This window comes from Fukomys damarensis, unplaced genomic scaffold (assembly GCF_012274545.1).
Source record: "Fukomys damarensis isolate Sample0158 unplaced genomic scaffold, DMR_v1.0_HiC HiC_scaffold_14, whole genome shotgun sequence".
NCBI lineage: Eukaryota > Metazoa > Chordata > Mammalia > Rodentia > Bathyergidae > Fukomys > Fukomys damarensis.
In genome coordinates, this window is record NW_022900926.1 from 45,195,927 (window position 1) to 45,216,240 (window position 20,314).

General features: G+C 42.8%; 1 protein-coding gene across 2 annotated transcripts in view; it reads right to left on the bottom strand.

The window, feature by feature from the left end:
* Tfap2d (transcription factor AP-2 delta) overlaps positions 1 to 5,485 on the bottom strand; it is a 52,100-nt gene extending 46,615 nt beyond the window's left edge. The window contains exons 1-3 of one of the 2 annotated variants that reach the window (XM_010631105.2): positions 5,418 to 5,485; positions 3,937 to 4,434; positions 408 to 468 (exon numbers count right to left, since the gene is read on the bottom strand). In XM_010631105.2, the coding sequence (XP_010629407.1) occupies positions 408 to 468; positions 3,937 to 4,434; positions 5,418 to 5,456 (598 nt within the window). In that variant the 5' untranslated portion in view covers positions 5,457 to 5,485. Of the gene's footprint in view, positions 1 to 407; positions 469 to 3,936; positions 4,486 to 5,417 lie in introns of those variants that run through there. The other variant, XM_033763189.1, reaches the window with a different exon arrangement.
* Positions 5,486 to 20,314: the final 14,829 nt, after the last annotated feature.

The following is a 20,314-nucleotide window of genomic DNA, read 5'->3' on the forward strand; positions in this document are numbered from 1 at the left end:
TCAGGCCTTTCACAGAATCTCTCAAAGCCTCAAGCTAACAATATCACCTCAAAAATTCAGGCTGTGGCTGACACATTAGAACTAAAAGAGACCAGAAATGCTGCTCCAGGATGTGGTATTGGTGATGGGCAGGAGTGTGAAAGTGTGTTTTATCCTCAAATTTTTTCCTCTCTAACTTTGTTTTTCTCATTGTTCTGTGATCAGCAGCAAATATCTCCTAGCACAAGTCCTTTTGGCTCAGCCTCAAAGAAAAAAGGGAAGATTTTTTTAATATAGCTATGCCTATATAGAACTTCAGTCATTGAGTAAGAGTAATTGTTTTCATAATCAGTAGATAGCAATCTAATGTTTCCAAGCAGTGTGAGATCTTTAAAACAAATTAAGTAAGTCAAAATGTTCTTACTTACCTCTTCTTATCACTCCACCTTGGCCATTGAGAACAAGCCCACACTGGGCTTCCACAGAGCCCTTAATAAAAGAAGAAGAAAACGAAATAAGATCACTCAACTCTGATAGGTATAACCATGTGGGTAAAATCTTTCAGAATGGCCTACCCTTAGATCCTATCTCAGTAGACATTTCAAAACAACCATTGAGTTGGGACAAGCTTGCCAGCAAACACAATTTTAACAACAACAAAATTTCAACAAAACCAAAATGTAAAAGTTGTATAAATGTTAGGGTATACATTTTATATCACCATGTAGTATTATACTTTGCAGTATCTGAGAGCCTTTCATCTTGGTATAAGAGTACGAGAAGCCCTTTGAGAATCCAAGAAGGCATATAGTATACATAGAGAGTGGACATTGAATACTTTCTGAATAGAGAAAACCATTCTACAATGTCAAGGTTTAGGCTGTGGGTTTCTTGTGGGGCTCAGAGGAGTTGTTCTGCCTGCAAGATATCTCATGAGCATTCTGTTTTACCCCAAAGGTAGGACCATCCTACATTGCTATCCAAAATGGGCCTTATGGAGGAAATACCTGCAGGTTCAGACTATAGATCTTCAGGATCCTAATGGATTGAGAAATCATTTGAGCTGGAAAGGTGGAAAGGGTATGCTGGTTTTTTATTAAGAAAAATAAAAATTTCTCTGTGGCTGTCTTTTTTTTTTTTTTTTCTTGACTCCAAATGTGTTAAAGGCTCATTTTCCTTTACAAACAAACGAGGTATTGGACATGAAAGAGGCCTTGAAGGGTGTTAACCTACCCAACAGCCCGTGAAGAGTTAAGTAAATGCGGAGAGAGTCGGTGCATAATAAAAACCCACTTTACAAAACAACCTTTACAGCCCTGGCTCCCTTTTGCCTCCCATTTTCACCATATTGAGGCAGGCCTGCAAGACCCCCCTTTTCAACTTACTCACGAGTTCTTTCTTATTTTAAATGTTCTGCCTTAAAGTGATTATCAAATCAATATAAAAAAAAACCTTGGAGACTGAGCATAAATTAAAGCGGTGATGGGAAAAGGTGTGACAGTTTTCTTTGTTGGCCATAGCAAATCTTTTTAGGGGACTCAAAGATGGAACTGAAGCCACAAGACTGTTTGCATCTGTTAGGCAGACTTAGACCGCCCTCCAAACCATTGGACTTTCACTTAAAATTCTGTGCAGGGAAAAGTATATTTACATTTGTTGCATTTAAAATGAGGCATATGCTGATGAATGTTTTAAAAAGGAAGAAATAAAAGGAGAGAGACGGGTTTCTCCCACACACTCCCTCCTCATTTCTCGTTTTAAATGTAGCTATGACTCTTTTTCATTCTGCCAACTAGGTCCAGGATGAATGGTAGAAAATAACTTGCCACATTTACAAACTTGCTTCTTAACGTATTTTTATATGATACATATATATATATAAATATATATATATATATATGTATCTACTTTTATCATACAACATACTTGATTTCTTCTAGTACCTTGAAATATTTCCCTTCTCAGGATGAACAAAAGTGCCTTAGAATGAGTAATAAGAACATAAAAAGATAAGCACATAAGAAAAAAAATAGGCTGGAGAAAATTTAGGTTTCACAATATGTGAAATGTAGAAGGTAAAAGCACCTCTAAGGGAGAAAGGAATGAACTACTTTCCCTCATACTCTCTGCTGCGCGGTTATTTATTTCTTAGAAGAGACAAATCTTGGTCTCTTTACTTAACAAACTTTTTCCCTTCATAAGTAAAACATGTTGTTTGGTCAGATGACATTGCATAAATGACCAGTTGAATGGCACTAAGTCGAAAATTGGATAAACTACGGTGTCCTTTTGCACAGGATTCTTTCTTTGTCTGGTGCTTGCAAATGTTCTAATCCCCTCTTTTGAAAAATGCCCGGCTTTGTACCTCTCACAGAAAAAAAATTTGTACAGATACAAAAAAATCAGCAACAGACGTGGCTATTAAAAGGAGTAAATAGGTTTTAGTTGAGCTAAGCATTGAATGGCAGATTTTTTTTCCCTTGAGACATAAGGAGATCCTTGTGAAAAATGTAAAAATGCCCTGAGCGTATAAAATTTTTTTGTGAATATAAGTGTAGAAAGTCAAAGTTTATGAAGCCAGATCTTTTTCCTAGTGCATGGATCTAATGGCTATGGCCTTTTGTTGGAACTGTAAGGGGTTTCACTTTAATTTAAAAGTAATCCCTTGCTCCAAGGTAAATGAAGGAAAAAGATTTTCTGTGCGTAACAAGGGATCGCTTACGTCTCCAACTTTCGTCTCAGAATATCTCTCCCCGTTCGTCGTGGTGAATGTGGAGGAAGTGGCCAAGATTGCACCAACTGCACAAACAGGCACTCACTCATAGGTGAAAGTGTAATTTCCATAAAAAGATGTTACAATTTTGAGTCTTTTACATTCTTATTCTAGACATTTGTGCTTATTTGTTTGAAGTGTGCCTAAGGCAATACGATTGCACAATTATCAATGTCATTGTAGGCAAAGAGGTGAAAATGTGTTTACAAAGAAAGTAGGGGATCATTTGTTTGAGTGATAGCAGTGTCTGAATTCCTTGTCTTCTTTTCCCCCTTTCCCCTTCTTTCCTTACTTCCTTTTATCCCTTTTCCTTCATTTTTTCCCTCCTTTCCCTTTTCCTTTCTCTTTTTACTCTCTTTACTTTCTCATCCCTGTCTTTTACAGGAGTGGGATCTAATATATAATTATTTAAAGAGGAAAATAAGGGTGTGGATCATCCAAGTGGGCTGTGGATTTGAGCACACACTAGGCAAAGAGAGTTGGACGCAGTGCTGTGCCCTGGGCAAGTGCACTTTGCAGATTCTTTAACTGATGTGGATTTTTAGAGGCTTTCATTTGTGGTTTCTTACTTTATACAGTAACCTAGTTTTTTTGGTCAAACTTGCTCAAGCTTAAATTTCCAAGAATAAAATGAGAGCTCCTCCCCAAATCATAGTAAATCTCCAAAAGCTCAGATGGGGGGGTGGTCAGGAACAGAAGCACAGACTTTGCGAAGTGTAGAAACTAAGGGCAGCATTTGTTGTCAACTTAATGTTTCCCCAAGATGTTCCGGGGACTGAAACCCAGCTTCCTCTGTCTCCCTCACCTGACCCTTAGGGTCAGAAATATGATTGTCAGGCGCCTTCTATGACAACTGGTGAAGGTAGGGGCCCGCAGTTAGTAGAACCACAGAGAGTGGGTGAACTGCCTGGATCCAATGAGGACAAAATGGCCACACTCTTGTGATTGTTTTGTTTTGATAACTTTTCCTAAGTAGGGTGTGTATGTGAGGGAGAGAGAGAGAAAGACAGGGAGAGAGAGGGAGGGAGGGAGAGAGAGAGAGAGAGAGAGAGAGAGAGAGAGAGAGAGAGAGAGAAGAGAGAGAGAGAGAGAGAGAGAGAGAGAGGGCTTACAGAGCATTAATGGGGCGGGAGGGGGAGGCGACGAGGGGAGGGCGCAGACAAACGCGCTGCACGCTTATTTACCTGCAAGTCGTCCGCTCCCGCGGTGGCCAGCCCCAGGCTGGGCCCTGGCAGGAGTCTTTGATCTGGGTGCATTCCATATTGAGAGCCATGGCTCATGAGGGACAGGTCGTGGCGACGGTAGGCATCGAGGCAGCCCAGCTCCCGCCTCTGCTCGTCCAGGCAGGAGGACTTGAGCGCCCGCGCATTGTGCAGGTTAATAAAGTCGGCGGGCTCCCCGTGGTGGATCTGCTGGTAGTACTGCTGCGAGTGGTGGAGAGAGTTCAGAGAGTAGGCGTCGGGGGTGACTGCCGGGTGGCTGTGCTGGAACTCGTAGTGGAAGGACTGGTGGTGGAGCGGGGTGTACTGGTGGTTAGTGGAGAAGTAAGGGGAAGCAAACTCTGTGCCGGTGGTGGAGTAAGTTAAAGGAGAGGAGGAGGAATAGGCGACAGTGGAATTGGCTACGGACTCCAGACAGCCAAGCTGCATCAAACGGTAGCTGTTTGATCCGTCGTGACGTATCTGGAAGGAAGAGGGGGAAAAGGGAGAGCAGAAAAACTTGAGGTTTGTCATTTTGCAACCGAAGCGCCACTGTCCCAGAGCCAGGAGCCTTCTTAGGCTCTCCAAGGAGAGCAGCGCGCAGGGCTGGGGTGTCGCCGCAGCCGGGAGCGTCGCCCTTCCAGAGAGGCTCTGCGAGCAGGCGAGCTGGGGGTGGGAGGCCTCGTCCTCACAGTCGAGAGAGCGGGAAGAATCCCCCCCCCATATAGGTGCGGGCGACATCACACACGCACACACGCATACACACACACGCACACACCCAGCTCCTGCCCGACTTGTGCGGGGAGCCGGGCCAGAGGAGCCAGGTTTGCAGCCGACTCAGGGCCTCGGGGAGCGGGACGGTCCCCGGCAGACAGCGAGGGCCCTCCTCGCTGCTCCATCCGGACCCCAGCCCCCAAAGCCTTGCCCGTCCGCGCCGAGGTGTTCGGCCAGGACTTCTCAAAATCATGGTCCGTACATTAAAACAAAAATCCAGTCCGCAAACCGTTCAACTTGCTCACTCCCTTAGCTATCTGGGGGAGGGAATCCGACCCCTCCTTATCTGCTTCCCTTCCCCAGAATAAGCTCATTCCAAAAGGGGTGCGCTTTACCCACCCCCTTTGTCCACCTACCGCCCCCCATCAGTCCTTTTTCTTTGCCTTTCTGAGAATCATTTTCTATCTCTTTCTCCTCACCCCTCTTATTATTTAGGATTATGTTTTCTCCCTCATGGCAAATGTTTCCTAACCTGGCAGAGAGTTGCCCTTCCTGGCGACAGATGTCATAACGAACCCTCTCCCCTTTCCATCCTTTACTTCCCCCCGAAAGCCAGATTATAATTAAACGTAACGGTCCAATATAGATTAGAGCCAGGGGAAGCTGCCTCCGCCGCCGCTGCTGCCGCCACCCCCCCCTCCGCCACACACACACACACGCGCGCGCTCAAAAAAAAAAAAAAGTAATAATACCTCGGCATCGTGGACTAGTCCCGGAAAGGTAGTTGACATGTTGGGTTTCTCCAAAAGCTTACGATGCAATTTTCCCCTCCAAAAAAAGAATCTGGAAAAAAAAATCCAAACTTCTTGTATTTTCCAATTTTTTTAAAGGAAAAAAAATGTCCTATAGATAGAGATCTAAATTGTAATGGTTTTGCCCGGATCAGATAGCTCCTCGCCTTGTACCCACTTAAAAACCTGTAGGAACAAAATTTTCCCTCTGCACAAAAGCAGCTCCCTGGAACAGATTTTGTACTTGCTGAGTATTTCTTTGGCTGATGTCGTAGGTCCCTTGGTAATATAGAAGTTTTGAAAATTAAGCATCAGCACTGAGAACTGGGAGGACAATAGGCAGAAGAGATTTATCCCAGGAGACAAGGAATAAATATTGTATCTTCACCTAATAAGGCACTGGAGGTTCTTTCAACATTTTTATCCATTTTTTCCAACCTTTATCATGCTTTTCTATACCGGCTGAGGTGGGGACTCATCTCTTCGGAGGGCATTTGCACACATTTTATTGTGAAGACAGAGATCTAGCCCCAATATGTGTATATTAGAGATGGAAATATATATTAATTAAAGCTCCCTTTAACATGAGCAAGTGTTCATTCCTATTGGTTCCAATCCCTGGAAGCTGAAAGCTGCCTTTTCTAACAAGCATCCGTATCAATTTTGCCTAGATTGCGATGTTTGCCTTCGCCCAAGTGGAAACAATACTGCTTCTTCCATATTTACATTGAATTAGGGTCCTTTCCCCCTTTTGAAAGACAAAACTAGGCAGTAGCTTATACTTTTCAGCAGCTTTTAAAATAAATAACTGTGATGGACAGTCCCAAGTTTCGATCATAAAGAAGTGCTGTAACTGACAATAAATTTAAGAAAAATGCAAGCAAATAAAGACGTGTGACAAGATTCTACATTTAAGTAAATGTTGTCTTTCACTTCCCAACCCAACCTATTTTCCTCCTCCTTTGTGTTTTCATTCTTCCCTTTTGTAAACAGTGCTGGATAGAAGTGTGTGTTGGGGGTTAGACTATTTAACACTGGAACCAGGTATTTGAACACTATTTCCCCCAAATAACCTTTAAAAGCTTTAGAGTTGTATTTTTCAGAGAGGGCAAGAGGGAGGCAGTGTATGCACCTATCTCCATTTCTTTGGTGGATTTCTTAACTTTCAAACACTTTTTGAGGTTTACTTCTTTTAAAATTTAGCTTCCCCCACCAAGCTGTCTAGTGCCTGAAGGGGGTAGCAGTGGGTTCAAGCTGGCAAGACTGAGACTTCTCAGGGTCCAGCCTTCAACCCTACCTCATAAGGTCTAGTTGGCCCCACAGCCTGATTTCAGAGATAGAGGGGGTAATTCAGTCTTAATTGCTGTTTCATTTGGTTACCTTTTAAGTGTTTAAACTGAGAAGGTTTCTTAATAATGAGCCACAGGGAAACAGACATGTGGCTTTCTTTATAAGGTCAGGATTTGGGAGGGTTTATTGGGATCTGCTCATTCAGGCTAACTGGGGCTGTCAGCACTCTTTGCTTTATACAAATGGACAAAAGCACATGACAAGAATTAGAATGCATTGTCTGAAAAGGATGTCCAAGATGCTCCAGCCCTGCACAGGCAGGGGTCAGAAGCCACCTCTTGGACCTCATGTCAAGGTGAGCCAGCTCCTCGACTTCCAATTCTTAAAATTCCATATTTTGGTCTATTGAAGTCAGGAGACTGAGAAATCAATGAAGATGAAAAAATGTCCAACCACTCTTTATGTAGGAGGTGTAAGGTAAGAGTCGGTTGGAAATGAGGGCTGAATCCCAAATTGCTTGCCTGGTGGTCTTTGTTTGCTCGTCCTCAGCTAGATCTTCATAGTTTCCCCAAAGAGAACATAAATCTTCTAATTATCCTTGGAAGTTGGGATCTGCCACCATCACCATACTCCAGAAATCCCACTCTGAGAAAATTGAACTCTGCCCCCCAAAAGAATATGTAGATTCCACATGTTATCTTGTGAATGACCAGATTTACTTTTCTTGGTGGACAATATTGAATTTCCAGGTAACCAGGGCTCAAACAGAAAAAGATGGCACCTTCTCTGAAGATCAACAACCTCCTTTCCCAGCAGCCTACTTGACATATGCCTTCAATGAAGGTGAAAAGACTTTCTCCTCCCAGCTTAGATCTGAACAACAGACGGAATCCTCTTCCCTGGGAACAACCAGGAGGCGCAGGACCAGGAGGTTGCCTGTTTCCTTTGCTGTCCCAGCAGATGATCTAGGCGGAGAGCCACATGAAACCCTGCACTCAGAAAAGGTAGCCTTACAATACTCTCAGGAATGAGATCTGGCCTCAGCATAGTGCATCCCATGGAATGACCTCTAGTTGCCTCTCCACTTGAATACTTGAGGATATTACTGAATTATTAGCAATTGTACTTTCCCACTCTATTTTCTGAAGGCAAAGGTTATTCAGTATTTCATTTATTGTGATTCTTGGACTTTGAGAAAACTAAAGATCACAAAGAATGAAAAGAATCCTTTATTTTTATTTGAGATCTGCAGGAAAGATGAAGTGTACTCCTTTTAGTTTTGGACTCTGTCTCCTTTGGAAAGTTCTCTTCCTCCCTCCACACTGCCTCCCCACACCAACATTTTGGACCCCAGGGAGACTTCACTTGGCCAACTGCTCCCTCCTACCTCATCTCAACTTAAAAAAAAAGCTGTTCCTCCTGAAGAAAAAGTTGGGGAAATCATCTGTGCCATATGTACACACTGGTCAGCGTCCCCTTCCATCTGCTCTGGGGTTGCATAGTGCACCCCTTTTGTAAAGAAATTCACTGAGGCAAGTGTGTGTTGTGTTTGGTGCCTTGTGTGTGTGAGATGTGCATGCATCAGATTTGTTTCTGTCAGACGGCTCCCCCTTTCCCCCCCTCCCATCCAATTAATAGTCTTGAGCAATTAATAAGTGCCATCTTGCTTGACTCAAAGACTCAGCTTTTCAGCAAATCTAATTCCTTTCTGTTTTGTCCCTTTCCTGATTGGCCACATGTTCTCCAGTGGGTGGTGTAATTGAATTAACTGACCACCGAGAATTGGAGATGCAATGATGGTCACCTGGGCCTCCTTCAGTGGGAAACTGGTGGCATGCATTCTGGCTTCATCTGGAGGCCAGGCCAGTGCCTGCCGGTTTAAAAAGCCCACAGAGAGAAGTTGGAGACAGTCTCCCTCTGCACCTGGTGTGCTTTTTCTCCCTCTGGTTCCATGCTGCACACTCTAGGAGGGATCGTCCTACCACAGCCACTTTAGGAATCTGCAAAGAAATCTTTGTACATATAATTAATGTCTTGGTTAGGATACAGAGCTGGAAGAGGGTTTTTGGAAGTTGTAGGTCCCTTTCCTGAGCTTACAGGTTAGTGGTATCCTAGTCATCAGTTTTGGTCCAACCTAGAAAAATCTTTGTTGAAAAGAATAGCCACTTCATGTTAGAGGTGAGTTAAATATTACCAGCCATCATGTGTTTAGCCCTAGCTTAAATAAACACATACTTTTTTGGGATTATTTTTTTTTCTTCTCCTTCTTCCTCTTCCTTCTGCTCCTCCTCCTCCTCTTCTTCTTGATTCTTGGAGTCTCCCCCATTCCTGCAAGTTGATTATATTTGTTTTGGCTAAATAGATTTATCTCACAAAATTGCCCATATAATACTAAGTGAAATAATAATCACAATTATTTATACATTTTTTTAGATTTATTTTTGGTACTGGGGGTTGAACTCGGGTCCTTGTACTTGCAAGGTAGGCCACCGAACTGCTGAGCTAAATCCCCTGCCCTATTTATACATTTTTAACCAGAAATATTTCACTGAGTATATTTACACCCAGGAATCAACCAGAACATCTTCCTTCTTTCCTTTTCTTCCTTTGTTCTTTCCTTTCTTCTCCCTCCATCTCTCCTTTTCTCATTTCCTTTCTTCTTTCTTTCATTTTTCGTTGGAGGTAGAGATGAGATTGCATCCATTGAACTTACGCCTTTGTCATACATGGTGTACATTGTCTAACAATGACACTCAGTGTGTTCTGATCCAGAGTGGCCTGAAGTTCCATGACCCAGACACAACAGACAATTTCCATAGTCATAAAGACCCTGGCCTCAAAAGAGTATGGGTTCATCGGGATAGTGAAACACTGAGGACACAGTATAGTGCAATATATTCCCATAGGGTGATGTTCAGCACTCAAAGCAGAATAAGAGTTGTACGTCTGGATAGATGCGCCAGTCTTTACTGCTCTCATCCTCTTTCTTTTCACTCCTTAAATTAGATGAACATAACAAAGACGCCTTCAGAGAATGTGGAGCAGGTAAGGATATCTTTACTTTATATAAGGTGGCTCTTGCCCTGCTCACCCTCTGGAACCCTTCCATTCCTCTGAGGATCTTCAGCCCTCTGAGTGCCTCCACCTGGATAGCCACTCAGGGTGTACAATTTGGGTCTCCAAGAGCCACTCACAGAGGGACTTCTCAGGGCTCTCTCCCTGGAGGTCTTAGTTTCAGTCACTCAGGATTTTAATGGCCTGGAACTGCTCCGTGGTCTATGGTTTCTCAGAGATGCAATTCTTCTAACCTTTTAAACTTTCCCAGTCATAGCTGAAGTAGGTGCGTGAGCGGGGCACTCCCTTGGGCGGCGGAAAGACAAATGTGTGGTACTTCAACCCCGGTCCATTCATTTTGCCTCAGCAGACTAGGAGGAGATAGAAGAGTGCTCCATGTAACCAAGGTGATCCTGGGCAGGAGCAAGTGTTCTAAAAGTGGGCCCAGTTAATTGTACTCTGGTATTTGGAGAGAAAAGCCATGACAAAGTGTGTTGTCTTATGTGCAAACCAGCTAGGTCAGGCTCCCTAGCCCCACTCTGGCCCTTCCCAGGAAATCACCTGCTTTTCTTTCTGGCCTGTGTCGTTGCTGACTCTGGGTCTCTTTCCACAAGCCCTCCCCTGGCTTTCCTTGCTGTCCACCCCTGAGGTCCACCTCCACCTCACCTTAAACACAGAAGGGGCACTGTGCCTCCCAAGCTCCATAATTGCAAACGAGGAGACAACCAGCTTTCAAAAGAGTGTTAGGTTGGTTATGAGAATTTAACATTTCTTACAGATTCTTCAGTCATTACAGTTTAAGAGTTGTCATTGATTTTTTAAAACCCCTTTTTCTTTCCATTTTTTTCCCCCAAATCTCCTCCTTCAAGACCCTACTCCGCCCCCTGGGCTGTTTGTTAAAAACCTGACAAGGATCTGTATTCTGCCTTAGCCTCGAAGCCCACAGGCAACACAGATTCCATAATAGGACAGAGGAAATGCATTTGCAAGCAATTAAAAAGCCAAAAATTAAACTGGAAGTCCTCTCTCATCTGAAGGCCCCTCTTTGATAACAGTGAGATTTGGCGCCCAGGCCCGCCTCCGACTTAGCCGACTTCTCGTCCTTTGGCACCTGGCCAAGCAGGGCTCCGACCCAAGCAGCGCAGCCCCGGCGCAAGCAGAGTCGGCCTCCAGGGGGGAAAGGGGCGGGCGCTCACCCGGGTACCAGGCGGAGACCCCGGAGGCGGAAGCCCTGGAGCCTCCAAGCTGGCTGTGCTCATTTAGGCAGAAAGGCAATCTTCCCGCGAAGGCCTGTCTCTCGTGGGAAATTTACCCTCTGGCCAAGAAACGTTTGCGTTTGGAGAGGTTGCACTCTTGTTCTCCGTCGTTCCAGAATTTGAACGTCTGCTCGCCGGCCTTCTGATTATATGTAGTACCTCAGTTTACCAAGGGCGTTGTGAAAGCATTGGCTCATTTGATTCTGAGGACACGCCTCTTCACTCAAGTAGGGAGAACGTGCACTTATTCTCTTGGCAGAGAAAAACCGACAGGAACAAAGTAACAGTTACAGCGAATTTATTTATACTTGGAATACGTGCCAGGCCCTGGTGCGCCAATTATTTCACCCTCACCACGCCCAGAGGAGGCGGGTGTAGGTGGAAACCACCTCCTTGTGAGGCTCCACCCTGCACCCCCCCGCCCCAGGGAGCAGGAGGCCTGGGCTGGCCGGAGCTCGTCCCTGCAGTGAGCCGCGATCACTGTCGACCTTGAACTCAGCTATGTGAGCTCCTAATGTAGTTTTCCTCTCTGTCTTTGGGCCTTTGCTGTCTATCGTATCTAAACTTTTCAAATTTTAAATTTCCTTTTCAAAATTCCCCTTCTTTTTTTCCTCCAACACTTAAAGAAAGAACCCTCACGGGGCGCGGGGGGCAGGTGTCTGAGTTTCTTGTACAAAAAGGCGTGAGCCTCCCGGACGTGTTGATGGGAAACCCGCAGGACTGGCGGCTGCACACTCGGCCTCAAGTTCGGACCTTGAGCTTCCCAGTGACCCACCGGGTTCCCTCCCCGCCTGGTCCGCCTCCCTCTCAGTTCCTGAGTCTGAGGCTCCAGCCCGCGGCTCGGGAGTCTTCCGAGGCTACCCCTCCTCTCTCTCGCGTGCCCAGGGAAACCTGGCAGAGCAGTCCCTCTCTGCTGTGCGGCTCCTCATCCCCGCGGCCACGGAGAAGCAGGAAATCCCGCCCTGGCCTCTGCGATCTCCTAAGAGCCCAGGCTGCAAATCTAAACCCAAAGGAAGCGCGCTGGCTTTTGAACCACAGGGCCTGAGAACCTTCCTTCTGCGGGAAAAGTCACTTCCTCTTCTCGCCTGTAAAATGGGGCCGGGGGAATGCTAACCATTAGCTAGTCCGGCGGTTGTGAGGCTTACATGAATATTGTAGCTCAGTAAAGTGTGAGCTTAGCAAAGCAAGTATAGGGGCTCCTGTCTCCAGCACTCGGATAGTTTTACATCAGTATGCACCCTGGTAAGCCTGTAAAATGTTGATGATGTTGATTTTGGTACCAGGGATCGAACTGGAGTCCTTGCACTTGCGAGGCAGGTGGCTGCACCACTGAGCTAAATCCCGTCTTACCATCACCACCACCACCACCACCACCACCATCATCATCATCAGGAAGAAGGGAAGTTGCTAGACAGGCTACCAAGAAATTATAGTTCTAAGTTCAATTTTGGAAAACCTTGGACAGATGGCACTCCCCCCCCCCCCCCCCGTCTGACTGGAGGAGACTTCAGTGTCTATGCTTTACAGCCGATAAGGTCACATAGCCAATCAAGACACAGTGCCAGGGCTGGAGCTAGAGCTAGAGCTTCAGCTTTTTGCTTGCAGCTGCTCGACCCACAGCGACTCCTGTAGGATCTATAGAGTGGGTAAACCTGTTCCCCCACATTCTCTTCCTTTTCTTCTATAGCTAATTTCTCCTGGCTTAAATAAACTCTAGGTTTTTAAAATTTTAAACATTTCATTAATTTTATTTCCTCTCCTTCTGTCATTGCCTTGAGCCTCTTCTTCACCTTCCACCCTCTTTAGACACCTTTCAGGTGTGCTTTGTCTGCTTGGGGTTCTGCTCTGACTTAATGCCTCCTCTCAGAATCCTGAAAGGTCGCTGCTTCACTTTTGCTCCAACGTCCTGGGTGCAGCTCAGTGAACTGGAGGTGTGCAGATGGCTCGCTGTCGGCAGCACTTCATGCTGTGGTCTTCTTAACACTCAGTTTTTTGTTCGTTCAACTTTTACACAGTCCCTGTGCATCTGTCTAGTTGCTGAACCGAAGTCCCTGCCTTCTCTCCTTCCTAGTAGCTCTGGGGAGCTTTGAGTCAACCAAGGCCTCCAGTTACTTTTTTTTTCTTTTTTTTTCTTTTTCCTAAAAGAGCTTTGTCTGCTTCTTCTGTCAATTACCCCAGTAGCCTCTCAGAGGCCCTGTTTATTTTTCCATTGACCTTTTCTTCCTTACATACTGGAACAATGCCTTATTATTTTATTTATCTTAATCTCTGGTGCAATCGCTCTTTTATTCTTCAACTTGGCTGTGCTAGTGTTTGCCTTTACACTTTCTTAGCTTCATTATGTAATCTCGTCAAATCTCCACACTCCGTGCATGCTGTTTAGACCTCACGTTTGTCTTTTACTTACCCTTGAATAGTTTGTTTTGAAACTCCTAGCCCATCCATATTTACTGTATTCCTTTGTTTCTTTCTGTTTGCTGCTTGTAATGCCCATGGATACAGTCCACAAATTTGCAATAATTTTTCTTTATCGCACATCTTGCCCAACAGGATATTTCATTTAATATATAGTTTCCTACTAGGCCCTGCCACTTTTAGCGACATGGATCTGACAATGTCCCTTTCTTCTAAGTCAGTTCTGGTTGTAGATTGTATGGTAATTAGACAGTAGCTAGGATGAATTTCATTGCTTTGATTTATCTTTGAGCAAGTAGAGGATGGTACAATATTCAACGAATCTGCCACTGAACAGCTCTGTAACTTTAGAAACATCACTTAATCACTCTGCTCTTTTCCAACCAGGCTGTATTAAATTAAGTGAGTATATATAAAACAACTTTATAATTTATGCTTTAAAAGTTTTGGGGCTGGAGATGTGGTAGAGTGCTTGCTCATAATATATCAGACCCTTGGTTAATCTCCAGAAAGGCACATACACACACACACACACACACACACACACACACACACATAATGTTTACTATGATTTATTTCTTCAAATCATTGTTATGAGTCATATCTAGTTGTCCCCCCAAAGCCTCATGTAGTCATAGGTGGGGCTTTGTGGAGGCGGCTGGATCTAGGGTGGATGAACATGGATTAAGGGTTTATGATAACTATATTGATTTGTCATAGTTCTGGGCCTGGATGATGGAAGCCCCACCCTGGGTGTGTGCGGCACCAATTGACAGGCTTGTATCCTTGATGGAATAAAATGGGGAATGAAGAAAGGAAACCCACTTCTCTTTCTTCAGAGGAGCTCCAGTCTTCGCCCCTACCTTAGATGTCATCTCCTGGCTTCCAGCACAGATTATTCAGCCTTCCAGAGCAGACCCTTCAGCCCCTTCATGTAGACCTGCGTGAGACACTACTGTAAGCTCCAGGCCTTAGACCTTTGACTGGGTCCTTCTGATCTCCAGCACACAAACAGCCCTTTTACAGTCTTCCACACCTGACTCTTGTATATATATGTACCTTAAATCTGTTTCTGGCGTGAGTCTGGACTGATACAATCACTTTCCTTCTGGATGGTAAAAATCTCCCTAGGATTACTATCAGCCCGAACAGTGAAGAGTGTTGATTCTCCTTTATGATCTATCCTGTGCAACACTCAAATTGTATACATTCTGTCTCATCATAAGCATATCTACTGACTTCTGTGTCGGAAGCATATCTTTCAAATGTCTAGATTCAGAAGGTGACACACCTTTTCCTCAGGCCTACCCTCTATGCTAATATTATAAAAGGCCTTAAGGGAGCCAGTAGTCACCCTTCCAAATCCCCTCTCTGTCGGTGTTCTCGGCAAAGGATGGAGTGGTGATCGCAGAATCAGCCCCATGCTGCACCTTCCTTTGGTAAATCTTCACTAGACCAATAGAGAGAAAGGGAGAAGGAGAGGAAGTGGGAAAGGGAGAAGGGGAGGGAGACACACACACAGAGCTTGCACTAGAAATTACTGCCCAAAAGACAGCCCACTCCACTGACTAATTGGATTTTCTCTCAATTAGGGACAGCCTGGAAATCTCAGTGTAGATAGATCATGGAATGAAAAGTCCATTTGAAGCAGTTCAGTGAAGTGGGCATGGTGGTGCACACCTGTAAACCCAGCTATTGAGAAGGCTAATGCAAGAAAACAAAAAGTTCAAGATGAGGCTTGAAAACTTATTGAAATTCTCCCCCAAAATAAAGTAAGAAATACTGGGGAAATAGTTCAGTGATAGAACACTTGCCCAACATGTGTGACTCCTGGGGTTCAACCCACAGTAAAAAAACAATATTGTGAAATGGGAATTATAGGTTTGTGTTGTTTTATCTTCAGATGTACGAAATGTCACCTCTTGAGCCCTCCTTTCTTGAGGAATTAGAGACTAAATCTAGCATTGGTTTTTCTCTCTAGTATAAGGCACTGGAAACATATAGACTGTGATGAATTAAATATGTACCATATATTAGAAATATATCTAATGAGTGCTGACATTCTGATAAATATTGCAATGTAAGGTTCTTTGTATGATTGAACACTATCTATTTCTCATGTATTTATATTCTAGCAGTTAAAAAGAACAAGTTTGTTTCCTATTTCTCTAGTCAAACACATTGAAATAGCAGTACTCTTTTAGGGTGTGTTCCTGTCTGATTGTTAAGATTTAGGTGGTGACAAAACTAAGTACATGTGGGGGCTCTGCCCTGGCGCATTCAATCACAACTTAGAAGAGGATTTTTTACCATTAATTATCTGGATCATAGTGGTGAAGAAAAAGAGGTAGAATGTTAGAAAGACATCATTTTAATGTGCTTTTTAATGACACTGTCAAGTGTAACACAGATACAGTTGACAGCAAAATTCAAAATCCCTGAGATGTAGAAATTGTGTACTTTGACACTATCCTTATTTATGTCATTATATAGATTATAGTGGTGAAAATTATACAAACTCCAAAAAGAAACAGAAATTTATAATAGTTTACTCTAAGAATTTTTCTCCCATGCAAAATCAACAAACCAAGGGCCATTTCAAAGACTTTATTTTTCTGGAGGACATAGAACCTGCACATACTTCCACAGAAAATAAAACTACTGGCCTATTATGGAATGTTATAGAAATTTCATCCTATTTTTTCCCACTATAGTATACATACTATGGAGACAGGGAATGTGTTTTTGCCCTAAGTTGGGGTAAATATACTATTTGGATGACTTTGAATGACAAATATCTTAAGACATAATAAAGTCTATTGTAAGAAAGGGATTCTTTGATGGGACATTAAGAAATGCTAAAGGGAAGGGATGTATTTTATTCACTTCATTTACTTTATTCAACTTTTCATTCAAAACTACCCCCAATAAGGAATATAGGGCTATTTAACATCTAACTTCAGAACTCTCTATCATGATGGATAGAATAGGGAAAACAGATATTGAAAAGAAAAATTAAAGAAAATTCAGTGCTTGTTTATCATCAGTGAAACTTACAAAGTCTTTTTGAATCTGCTGAGGAATTTCTTCAGCCAGAGTCTTTAGCCACCTGAATCAATCTGAGATTGTCTATAATGGTGCTGTCTTTCACAGTGATGACTAGCCACAGGTGGCTATTGAGCTGGACTGCAATATGTCCCCCACTCCAGTTTCATACATTAAAGCCTTTTTGTCCTTCTTGGAGGTAATTAAGGTTAACTGAGGTCATGTGGCTAGGCTCTAACTCAATAGGACAGTATCCTTAGAAGATGAAGAACACACGCAGGAAACAAGACGCAGCACGATTGGCATGTGCAAGCCATGAAAACAAGCATTGGAAGAAAACAACCTTGCCAAAACTTTGTTTTTCTTGCAGTGTTGAGTGGGTCTTGCGCCTGCTGGGCAAATGCTCTATCTCAAAACTACTTTCCAGCCCACCTAGGGACATCTGGATCTTGTACTTATACCTTTCAGAACTGTGAGAAACAAATATTCTGTTAACTTTGTTAACACTTTGTCTGTGGTATTTTGTTATAGCAGCTCTAGCAGACTAATGAGAGAAACAATATCCCTCTACCTCCATAGTTAGTCACAGATGATCAAGTAGGCTTTGGTGTTTCTGTCTGGCAGTTACATTGTGGTGTTCTTCAAATGAAGAATCTTATAGAAATCAAAATCTTACAGAACATAAACACCAGCCAAAGCCACTCTGTAACCATGGAAGGATCAAGATGGAAAAAAAACAAAACAAAACAAAACAACAACAACAAAAAAAACACTCTATTTACATCCGAACCCTGACAAGACAGGAAAATTGTCTAAAGTCACAAAATACTAGCCATATTTCCTCACTGGCTAATATAAATGATTTCTGCTTCTTTAGCAATTATAACTTTAACCCCACCGTAATTTTTGTTCCCTATGAAAACTTTATGGGGATACACAGAATACAGTTCAGCTTTTTGAGAGCCCTCAATACAGTGTAATCCTTTGTCTCCTTGAAATCACCCAGTGAAAGTCCAAATTCTAGAGCAAGTCTTTTATAACACTCTCTTAATGACACATTTTATGATTTTCCATGATTTGCATCCTCTCTCAACAAGTTACAAACATAATTTTAGCAACTATAGGAGTATGCCTAGTGGTTTTTGGCCAGAAGGTAGTGGCAATTTGAAGTGAAGCCTGTCCAAATTGAGATCTGTTATTTTGATTTTCAAATATGTAGTATGAAAAAAGAATGTATTTCATAATTTTTACAATTATAACATTTTGAATGGACTGATAAATAAAATGTAGCATTAAAGGTCAATTTACCTGTTTATTTTTTCTTTTAAAAATGTAGTTATACATGCAACTTGGATTTAATTTCTGCTGAGCAGCATTGGTTTATAATCCCAAGAAAAACTAATCACTAACAATTGTTTTCTTTGTACCGGGGATGGAACACTGAGCTAAATCCCCAGCCCTGCAACTACTTTTTTTTTTTTTTTTTTTTTTTTTTTTTGTACTGGCAATTGAACTCAGTTCCTTGTGCTTGCAAGGCAGGCCACCGAACTGCTGAGCTAAATCCCTGGCCCTACAACTGATTTTTTAAAATGGAGTTTATTAGTCATATCAGGAAACATCATATTTTGGGTAACAAACAACTCCAAAATCTCTGTTGCTTAACAAAGCAAAAATTTATGCCCAGTGCACAAACCATCCTTGATCTGGGCCTTCCCAGGCAGATGTTCTCCAGTAGGCAATGCAGAAATCTAATGATTTTTATTTCTGCAAATTTCTAGGGGCAGACGAGGGAAAAATCTTCCAGAAATATGTTAAACACAACTCATCACGTGACTGTGCTTAATGATAGGGGAATAGGTAAATATATTTTTCTCCTATGGCCAGATCATCAGAACTGGAGAACCCAAAACAAGTAATAATGTTAATATTCTCATAAAGATAGAGGTACACGTCAAAGTCTCTAGTTTAATACAGATGTGCTACACATTCGTTATCTGGCGAGGCATTTTGTTTGAGAGACAGATTCAGAGGGCATCACCACTGATGCTGAAGATACAAAAAATTCTTATGTTTTCTAGTCAGTATATATTTTTGTGGCACTGGTCTCAAACTCAAGGATCCTTTACCTGAAAGTGACATCCCCAGCTCTCTTTTAAATTTTTACTTTGAAACAGGATCTCACTAAGTTGCCCCTGCTGGCCTACAACTTGCAATTTTTCTAAATCAACTTTGTGGAATTAAAGGCATGCGCCTCTAAGCCTTGATTCTAGTTAGTATTTATATGATAATATTTCAGTATTTCCAGTTACTTAAAGGAAATGGTGGTTACCAATAACTTACAATTCCTTACCTCTTTTTCTTCTATTGAGATGCACTTCAAAACAAAGTTCAGACTTTGTTTGAAAACAGGATGTTAATTGGATTGAATACAAAAAAAAGACACTTTTAAAGATCATTGATAGTTTTAAGTTGTTGATCAGGCTGCACACGCGCGCGCGCACACACACACACACACACACACACACACTAATTTTTCTTTCTAATACACGCACAAGCACTGCTTTATTCAACAAGGTTTAATAACATTAAAAACAGTGTGATCCTGGAGATTTCATTAGTTAAAACCCTCCCATCTGCAGGAAAATTCCTAAAATGCAGGCGAACTTGCCTTTCTCATCTTCAAAGATCTCCTTCTAGCATCAGAAAAGTTGTTTGTAGTGAGCCCAGGGGAGGGAGAAGGGTCTGACGAGCTTTCCCCTCCCCTTTTGTGGCTGAACTGGGAAGACTGCTAGTATGACTAATTCTACCGATACAGATCAGTAGGTTAATTTCTGGAGGAGGTCAGCCGATGGCTGTGTGGGGTAGAAGAAAGAGGGAGGATTCCGCACTTGATCTCACTCCACCCCACTTCCCCCCTTCCCAGTCTCCGGGGTCTCCTTCTGCCCTAGTAGACTGCTATCCCCCAGCGGAAAGCCTAGGAGAAGGGAGCTGTCCGTTCAGTACCAGGGCCACGTGCAACCTGCCCGCCAAAACACAAAGAACTGAAATATTAATTAAAAAAAAAGCCAATCTGCTCAATCCTCCGCCCGCAGGCAGGCTCTAACGGAAAACCGCATATGCTTTCCCTTTCTCCTCAATAAATCTTCATGTGGGCATTAAAATACCTAAAAGGATTAGTCATTAAATGCTTGTACATTTGGCTTAATGCACAAGAAACTATATGTCACAGGGTTACATCAGAACTGCAGTTTAATCTAATTTGCAGTATTTGCGTAAATGCTGTATTTCGTCTGCTGATTGTTACAGAGGATAATATTAATATCCCAAGTGTCCAGAGGGAGAAGGTTAACACACCAGCACAGAAGAAAGCTGGATGCTGACTGATGTATAAAACTATCAAAGCTTCTTTTAAGGTGAAACACAAAAAGACAGTAAGTGGGAGTGTGACTTTTTCCTCCTCAAGCTGCACCTGTTATTATTATTATTATTAATTATTATTATTTGATCCTAAGGTAATGAGGAAAATGCTTTTTTTTTGGGAAAACGATTTTTACACTTCAGTTGGATATGCTATCCTGCATATTACATTCAAAGCTGCTTATGTGACAACAGTGAGAGTACTGAAAAGGCTTTAATTGTAGAACTATTCTTATTTTCTTCTGAGAAATTCCTCTGTAGCAACAGCATCCAGTGCAGCTGTGACCTACACTCCACTTCCCCCATGCCCACTAAGCATTTCTCCTTCCACTGAGCTAATGAAGCATACATTATCTGTAATGTGCATTTGTGCCTGGCTCT